This window comes from Oratosquilla oratoria, chromosome 17, assembly GCF_046742065.1.
Source record: "Oratosquilla oratoria isolate Oo_2021 chromosome 17, ASM4674206v1, whole genome shotgun sequence".
In the NCBI taxonomy this organism is placed as follows: domain Eukaryota; kingdom Metazoa; phylum Arthropoda; class Malacostraca; order Stomatopoda; family Squillidae; genus Oratosquilla; species Oratosquilla oratoria.
The window spans coordinates 1,466,299-1,476,298 of NC_134793.1; the positions used below are offsets into that span (position 1 = coordinate 1,466,299).

At 37.3% G+C, this 10,000-nt stretch overlaps 1 protein-coding gene across 1 annotated transcript in view; it reads left to right on the top strand.

Annotated features, from left to right (window-relative positions):
* LOC143034339 (uncharacterized) overlaps positions 1–10,000 on the top strand; it is a gene marked incomplete at its 5' end in the record, with an annotated part of 121,116 nt that overhangs the window by 110,000 nt on the left and 1,116 nt on the right. Inside the window, 3 exon segments of the mRNA XM_076200272.1 lie at positions 361–629; positions 7,649–7,686; positions 8,476–10,000. The exon segment at positions 8,476–10,000 is cut by the window's right edge and continues 1,116 nt beyond it. Of these exon segments, the coding sequence (XP_076056387.1) occupies positions 361–629; positions 7,649–7,686; positions 8,476–8,492 (324 nt within the window).

Sequence of the window (10,000 nt, forward strand, 5' to 3'; positions counted from 1 at the left end):
TTGTTTGTCCGTTTGTTATTTTTCAGAATGTTATTTTGTTAGTTATTAGTAAGTTTGTTACTTTGTCGGAATGTTAGTTTGTTAGTTCATTAGTCTATTATTATTCGTTTCTTAAATTTGTTAGTTTGTTAGTCCATTACTTTGTTCGTTCGTTAATATGTCAGTCTGCTAGTTTGTTAGTTTGCTAGTTTATTGGTTTGCTAGTCTGATAATTTGTTATTTCGTTACTTTGTTAGTTTGTTAATTTGTTAATATGTTAGTTTTTTTAGGCTGTTGTTTAGTTAGCTTGTTAATTCGTTAGTTTGTCAGTTTTGCACTTCTATACTGATCACACTCTACATCTCTTCCTCTCCACCATAGTATCGTGAGGAACTGGATGCAATCCGCCTTGCCCTCAGCCGCCGGGAGGAGGTCATCCGGACCCTGGAAGACGAAGTTAACAAAATCCGTAACAGCTCGGGTAACGCCGGCGTCTCAAGCGCCTCAGCAGCATCCTCGGCCTTCTCCGCCTCGCAGTACTCCCTAGCCTCGTCCACCCAGGACGACTCCAGGAGTTCCCAGGGTTCGAGTAATTCCCAAGACCGTCTCAGCATCGGAGATGACGGGCAGGACGACGCGCATAAAGCTGGGTAAGTAGAAGTCCTTTGTGATTTTATGAACTGGCTGTGGGGGTCGGGTCTCCGAGAAAGATGGGGTGTAGGTCATGCACATTCAACCTTCGATTTAACGGACATCCCTTTAACGGATATCAGGAACAACGGACAAAGCCCAGTGACTCAACTAAAATTTCCTAATCCATCTGCCATACGATCACAGTATATCAAGAACACATTTTCATAATCCTCGATAAGTTCGATATCAAATTACATTAAATATGTTATTTTTTTTATTTATCGGCCTAATGTTTCCTCACCGTTTGTCCGTTGAATCGGGGGATGAGTGTATTGTGCTTCATAAGACCTCTATATGCGGTCACATCTTATCCCTTAGGAGATCATGAAAGCCTTTACATGTATTGGTTTCACTAGGACTGAGCAGGCAATCACGAACTACTGTGCCTTTACATGACCTAGCAAGTTATGCAAAGGTGTCTAGAACCCCACTTTTCCCCATGGGGAACTAGAACGCCCCAGGGGACTAAGTGTGTCTCATGAACTTCCTCCTAGGGGAAAGAGTTGAAGGTACTGCACTTTCCTTAGGGAACATGTTTCATAGTTTTCACAACTGTCATTACATGTTTCATTGTCTCAACTAGAATTTTATTTATATATTACTCAATGACTTGCATATCAGACGTACATTCCCATTCAACTATCAAATTGTTATCGTGTTTATACATACATATATATATATATATATATATATATATATATATATATATATATATATATATATATGTATATCTATATATACTGTATATATATATATATATATATACATATATATGTATATATATATATGTATATATATATATATATATATATATGTATATATGTATGTATGTATATACATATCAATGAACTTAGAACTGCCATAGCATTGTCCTCAATAAAAATCGAAATCATTATCATTATCATTATTGCAATGACCTTGATTTTTATTCCTAACTTGCAGTCATTGCCATTATGACTATTGTTGGCCCTTGGTATTCACGGGTTTTACTATTCGCGGTATCGCGTATTCGGGGATCTACCGCGAATATATACATTTTTCTAAGCTATCGAGTAATCCCCAAAACCTTAAGTGATCTTTTTTTATTGTTGCATCTCTGAGCTAGTTTTGATATAGAACTTCATCATTAGAGCCAGCATCTAAGTGATGAGTACATTGTTGCTCACTCCTTGTTACTAGAAAGGGGAACCTGACGTGTATATTACATTCTTTGCAGATGTACCTATATTACAAATACTATATCTCTATACGCCTTATTATGCTTATATTTTGTCTATTCATCTACTTGTCTGTACAGATGCTTTTACGGTTCTAAATATGTACAGAATATGTTTGTGTAACCACGTGATTAATAAAAGATCGAGATATTTTAAGGACGTTACGGTAGATATTCACGTATTACTGTCGATTTTGCTTCTTTTCTCTAACATAACCCTCACGAATACCAAGGAGTGAATACATTTGTCATATAATTTCCTCATATACATCTTTCATTTTCGTCATGAAAGGGTACTTTAAATAATATCATGGTTCTATCATCTATGCTATTATGGTATGGATTTTACTTCACTACTGTCAACGTTCTCATATTGTCATGAAAATCATAATTCCATTCTAAATTTTTTCATAGATATTATCGCTATCATTAATACGATTAAATGAAGTTCATTAAGTTCATATGATTTATATCTAAAAGTTGTTTCAGTATTGTCTTCATGATTTCATTGTTACCCCTTGTTATTGCCATGCCTTTTCACTAAATCTATATTTTTGTCACTGCAACAAGAATCATAGTTTTATTACTAATTAAGCAAATAAACGATGAAGTCATTACTGTCACTATACCTATCATAATCTCTCACGAATTATGAAATTATGAAATTATCAAGATCACTCTTAAATGTAAGGATTTCTTTCACAAATGATACAAAGTTCATTTTTTAGAAATCAGATTCTTGATTGAACATTTTAGTGAAAATATTTGCTGCCAAAACTAGTAAAATTACTCATAAACATTCATGTGGAGATATTACTAGTGAAACATTTAGAAATAAAACTAGTTAGAAGAATTATAGATGTTTGGCCAATCAAATATAACTACTAGGTTTTAAGGAAAAAAAATTCTGGTAATTTAACAAAATGACTGGATCCTCTTACTCATCTCATCTTGTTTACATGTATAAAATATAGTCATTATTCACCTCGTCTCTGTTCTTAAGTATAAAAAGTACCCTTTATTCACCCTATCTCTGCTAGCTTAATGTGAAATTGCTAGCTTAATGTGAAATTTTCTATTTTTCCCTCAGTTCTTTACAAAAAGAAAAAATATTCACAATCTTACTGTTTCGTTGTATCAGGATTTACTGTAAATGTCATATTCATGCCACATAAGAATCTTATTGGTGGAAATTTATGCTTTTCTTAGAATATAAGCTTTTACAGTTTTTTTTTTGTAGTCAGTACTAGTGAATATGAGCTTATAAATATATCTTATGCAAAGGTAATTTAACTGATAGAGAATTTGAACTTAGATTTTTTTTTATATATAGTCATAGCCATTTACTGTAGATCCCAATGACTTACAAGCCAATTCAGATTACTGTGTTGAGTATTTGCATCCAGTTAGATGTGCTATAGCAATGTGTATGTGTTGACACGAAGAAACAGTATTGAACTAGTGTTTCATACATTTTTATTTTCATATAGATAGTTTTTGTTAATTTTTGTATCAATGTTTATATGTCTACATGGTACCCTTAGTATGTCAATGTTTTATGTCAAAATTTGATGTAGTGGCTCACAAAGTACTATTCTTGTGCTTTAATGTTAGTTTTTTACCTCTTACTTTCTCTCTCTTCCTCTGACAACTCCATCGCAGCTTCATCCTCCTCTATGTGTGTGCTATTAGTCTCCTCCTCAAGTTCTTTCCTTCTGATATTGCTACGCCCCTCGTCATCATATGTCTCGTAACAATGCCCTTCCACGCCAAAGGGATTGACAGGAGACCCAGGCAATAAAAAAAAAAAAAAAAAAAAAAAAAATTGGATGCAACAGCAGAGTTCAAAAATCCCCGATATGACGTCATGTCGTATGAGTCAGAACTCCTTTGCAAGACTCTGCCTTATTTCTCTCTCCTTTTAATAGTTCCGTATCTTTTCGATCGGCACTTCATGAAATAACTGTAAGGCTTTTATTTTTTCTCTGTTCGAATATTTTTATATAGAATTATGTGATATAGATACGTATGTATGCTTACGTTGTGTACCATTACTGCACTTGCTTAAGTCGTCTCCATCCAATATATCAATTATCTTAAAGTTGCTCTTCCCTTAACAGAACGTGTTGTGTCCTATCTTACCCTATAACGGGAATTTGTAGTCGCTTTTTTACTTCAGGCACGCTCGCCTTTCTTCATACATTCTCACAAACACCTCATTTCTTTTATCCTAAGCCCCGTTCCCATGACATATACAAATCCATGATGTCACCTGCCTTACTTCATAAGAAAGAATTACGTTAATGCAAGACTAATCTTACGTTCATTTGATGGTACGGAGATACAGCTTCATGTTGTGTTTTTCGTCATGCTAGTATGGTATTCTCATCTGGTAAGATAACAGGCAAGACTCTATCTACTCCAAACAGTATTGAATGCTTCTCACAAAACATATTCAACTCTGAAACGGAAGTGACATATGTAATAGGACAGACGCCATAATAGTTGCCCACTACACCACAAAGGAAGAAGGAGACTCCTGTGAATTTAATACGCAGGATAAAGGGAGGCAGGCTTTCTATACCTCTTAGATTTATAGAACTTAGGTACAGCCTGTTAAAAAGGTTAACTAGAGTATATTCTAGAATATGGGATGTTTAGGTCGTGGGGTTTATGAGAAAGTGTGTGTTTTAGGTTTAGGATGAAACGCATTATCTGATCTATCCATCTTCTCTCGTGCGCTGATGACATAACTGGAAGCGTGAAGGTCTCGTATCTTCCTAGTCCTGGGTTAGAGTCCTACACTTCTTGCAGATTCTCAGCAATGACTGTTAGTTACCTGCCCCAACAGTCCAAGCGCACATGGCAAAGGTGACAGCTTCGGCCGCAACTATTTAGAGCCTCCGGGCGTACGCTTCTTATCCTCATCTGTTTGCTTAATGTACAATAATAATCGTTGTGTTGGCTCTGATTTATAAGGACTTTCTCTTATATCCTGGTAAATATTTGCAGTCGATGATGAAGGTAGTTTATAGAAACTTACTAGAACCTTCGCAAATCTAAAAGCAATCAACAGAGACTCATAAGATACATCTCCAAGATTCAAAGCTATTGTTTTGTTTGTCTTTGCTTATGTGCCAGTGTATTGGCTTTCTCATCAGTCATGCCTTCTCTGGTCTTTGTTCTGCTGGCGGTTATAAAGGAAGAAGAACCACTTTTCATCTGAAAGTTATCATATGAAGTCGTCTATTTAATTGAACCTTCTCCATTTCATTCATCTCTGTCGATTCGTTACCCACAAGAAGTTCATCACCGTTAATGAACAATGAAGAAAATCACTTTCCTTTCACTCCATTGTTTCCAAAATATTCATCTCCTCCATCCCCTTTTATATACAAATTGATCTAATTTTCACCTCCCCTTCCTCCCTCTCTCTCTCCCTTCCTTGCCTCTCTTCCTTTCGTCCCGCACAGAAGTGGGGCAAGCAGTCTACTAGGAAAGATGTTTGGCGGTGGATGGTTCGGGGGCTCCAAGACGAAGGACGTAAGGAGAGGTAGTGCTCCTTGTAAGCAGTCCCCGTGAAAGAAGTCAATCCAGTCAACCAAAATCATCATCATCAATCAATTAATCATCTACTACCACAACCACCAACCACTACTTACCCATGGGGAGGCACGTAGGGTGAACGGAACAATGAAGAAAATGTATTCAGTAGAATTTTATCACCCAAGTTCCTGCCTGTACACCCATCCACCTACTCACCTTCAGACCTGCCTTCCATCCCCTCCGCACGAGGTGGCTGGGGTGGGAGAAGAAGGCAGATGTTTTGTTCACTCTACGGGCATTATCCACCAGTGATGCCGTTGTCCTTTCAAGGTGCCTAAAATATTAAAATATAAACAAACTTTAACCCGTTCTCTCGCACTTGTTTGTATTTGCATGTTGGCTTGCCCCTGTTTTTTTTACGACGCTGACCTGACTGCACATTTTTACTTGTTGGCATTTTTTGTATTGATATTCTTGATGACCTCGTTGTGCGCCAGTGCATGGGTGTGACAACCAGTTCCAAATTGAATATTTCAGAATATTCTAGCGTGACTAAGAACGCTTCATAATTGGACAAAAAATCATATGTTCTACGACTGTCTTTGACTAAACTTAACGTGTCCATCATAAGTGACATCTTTCTAGACCCAAGTCCTGCTCCTTCATGGCTTCTAGGATGTCTCTTTACGTTTTGTATGAACTCTGCTGTTATCAAAAGCCACAAACAACCTATAAAAAATAGGCAAAAGTATTAAAGATGACAGAAAGAAAAGAGATGGGAGAAGAAAGGAAAGAGAGAGAGAGAGAGAGAGAGAGAGAGAGAGAATGAAGAGAAGAGGAGAGAGATATATTTATGCGGTTGGTCAGAAGTGGCGACCGATTTCGAACTGAAATGAGATGAAATAAAACCCCGTTCGTTGCCGTGGCAACCTAGAAGCTGTGTAGACATCGTTTCTTTGTGTTTCCCAAGCACGTCTGTGACCTAGAGCATGTAAGTAGCGAGGAAGAGACGTGTCGCATGTCTGTAGATAAGCTTTTAGCCGACAGAAATTACAACCTTGAGGTAATGCACGGTCTAGGTGGTGTAGCTATAGCTTGGTCTTTGATTAACACGTGAACCGTTGCATGTTTAGTATGTAAAATAACATGACGGACCCAGAAGGCACAGTCTTAATGAGAATTTGATATCTTGTACGTCTACATCGATGACGTAGAAGTAATGAACGTGATGGATTGTGTGTCTTCAAGCACGCTTCTGACGTGATTTGTGACGTGATAAATTAGCTCCTTGGACAATCTGCTCTGGTTCGCTTAGCCAGACCCTGTTCAACGCAATTGAGTGATACGACTAACTCTTGGTTTAATGGAGACCCATTTAACAGATTTCGAAAGCAAAGGGCAAAGTCCAGTAATAGAATAAATTTCCAAGTCCTCCAAGCAATCACGGTGTATCGAAAAGCCATTTTCACAGTCCTTGGTAATTTTGATGTTAGATTACAGCAAATATGTTGAATTTATTATATTTATCGGAACAATGCCCATTCTTTTGTCTTTTTAATTACCGAGGGATAGGTGTATATAAACTCCACCTAGATTCGAGTCAGACGATTTTATTCATTGTGTGTAGAGTCACATTCTTTCAGGGAACTGTCTCTCAAACGAATAACACGGCCTAGACTTGAAACAAAAAATATGTGTTGAAAGGATCAGCAAGCACACTGAGATCACTTGTCCAGACGTATCGGTTGAGCTCATTTATCCACAGATATATCTGTTAATTAACAACACATTTACTGAAATGTTAAATCGTCTGAAGCAATCAATCTATATCAGTAGGATCTCTATTGAAATGACCGATTAGCTTGGTGGTCGTTTTTAATATTCTTACTTTCATGAACCAGTTTTTTATTACATTTTATTTCGTTATAAATTTTTTCTGTCTCTTCAACCTATGATGCATGATGTGTGTGGATTGCCACCATATTTTGCCGTACAGTATTGCATACCGCAGTTGGGTGAGATATGTTGACTTGACTAAAGTCACTATTTTTAAAACAACGTGATTTACCAAGTTTCAAAATATCCGCTCTGCTTTGCATCTAGCCATGTCATAATCAACCATTACGGTTACTAAAACCTGACCCAATGACACTGTTTCTATAATGAGATTTTGTATTAAATACCATTGGTCTACATGTATTCGTATTCAAACAGGATATTTTACATACGAATAGACAAGACTACCAAAAGAGGTAAGTTTTAATCGTAAAAGAAAAGACAATCAGATACCACAAAATAGACACAGTGGGTCAGGTTCATATGTCCTTAGTAGTATCCAAGTGAATAATAGTATGCTTTTTGTTCCGAATAGTACAGATACTGCATCATTGCCTGACCTTGCCCATTAATTGATAACCACATGTTTGTTGAGCTGGAAGAGAAAATAGTGACTCCTCATGAACTTGCACGTTATTCTACGGCAAGATGGTATTGGCATGTGACCAGAACTTGTTGAAATGCTATTATCATAACGCTGCTTGAAAAAAACAAATCTTTTGCATGCTTGCATGGGTTCGAAAGGCATGGGGGAAAGTAACTAACATTTTTAACACATATACTTATGTATACATATCTTGTTTTATTTTTATTTTGGGGTAACGCCATTCTTTCATTTGGGTGAGAGGGGAAGATAATCTTGGCAAGGAATTTGATTTATTGAGTTCTTTACGTGCCAAGGATTATTCCCCAGCTAATTAAATAATTTAGTCTCAGAACAGAATCCACAACCAAAGGAAGGGAAAGGGGTGAACCACGCAGAAAGTAGAGCTTACAAATTAGAACGATTATCAGCAGATTAAAGAAATATTTGCAGACAGTAAACGGGTAAACAAATACGGCATTCATAGGAAATTAAATAACTATGACTGCTGATAATGTCAGGCACATATGATAAGGTCATGTATTTCTAGTAAGAGACTATTCTTAAGTTAGTATTTATTATTCGGTATAATTAACCTTTTTTTCAAATGTATCCCCCACAGCCTCAGCTAAGAAGTGACTGAGAGCGGCAACTTCATGACATTCTCATCCTCATCCACATCATCATCTCAAGCTCAACTCTGCACCTGCCTTGACGACCTACCCGTCCACCTGTACTGAGGAAGACGTAGAGGTCTGAGATTCTTAGCCTCAATCGTCCTCCTCTTGCTCTCAACATGTGCCTTCGCGGGAGCACTTCTCCTTTTTCAAAGACCCATCTGATTACGTTGGCTGATATTAAATGTATGAAGTGCATAATTACACTGGTTCAACAATACACACACACACACACACACACACACACACACACACACACACACACACACACACACACACACACACACACACACACACACACACACACACACACACACACACATATATATATATATATATATGTGTGTGTGTGTGTGTGTGTGTATGTGTGTGTATGTGTACCACATATAAACGTTTACATATTATGTACAACTATAGTTAACAGTGATTTGTTGATTCCGTCGCTTTACCCACCCATTGGTATAAATTATATTTTTTGTCTCGCCATCCAATCGATGGGCTTTCCAAAGTCACCTATGAAATATTTATGCAATCGTCTGCCTTCCGAAGGTCTTTAACGTCGAAGAAGGAAGCCTTACGTACAAGTCTTCCCAAAGAGACTGGTCTCGTTCCAGCCTTTCTTCCATTAGTAAAGCTCGGGATGACATGACGTGGCTTATCAAAACTTGTGATTTGATTTCATAGAAGCTTTAACGTAATTTCTTGCTCATTGGTAAATAAAGAGAAAGGATATAGACTACGATAGGGGCGAGGAGAATTTGATTCCACGTTAAAGGGGATACGTGCCCGCTGATATATGTAAATATAATTGATAAGAAAAAGGTAAACACTTTTGCTCCTTAATGTGACATAGTGAGCCAAATTCAAGTAAACATAAAATTCTATAAACGTTTCTTTTATATATATATATATATATATATATATATATATATATATATATATATATATATATATATATATATATATATATATATATATATTTCGAACTTCGGTTGCAACCACACTACCCGCCACAGTGCCGCGCAGCTCCTCTGTTCTTTGTACTTTGAATTATGTTCGGCATAATTACACTGTTACGCCCAAACGCGCCCCCGGAGCGCTTTCGTCCATTGCGTGGACGGCGTTTCCTCATGGGTGCGATGCCATCGTCCGGCGCTGTTAGATCTCGCTGCTGCGAAATGTGGAAGAGCTTCTGGTTCATGTAATGGTCGTAGACTCTTCGTAGATGCTGAGGCGTCTTCAGGATTGCACCATTACACATGCACATACATATACATATGTTTAAGTACATAGAAATGTACATATATATATGTATATGTAGCTGAGTTGGCATTCACCTTTACATCGCACAAGTGTAGGATTTGGCGGGAAAAAATACGTCTCTATCTCTTCTCTCTCTCTCTCTCTCTCTCTCTCTCTCTCTCTCTCTCTCTCTCTCTCTCTCTCTCTCTCTCTCTCTCTCTGCCTACC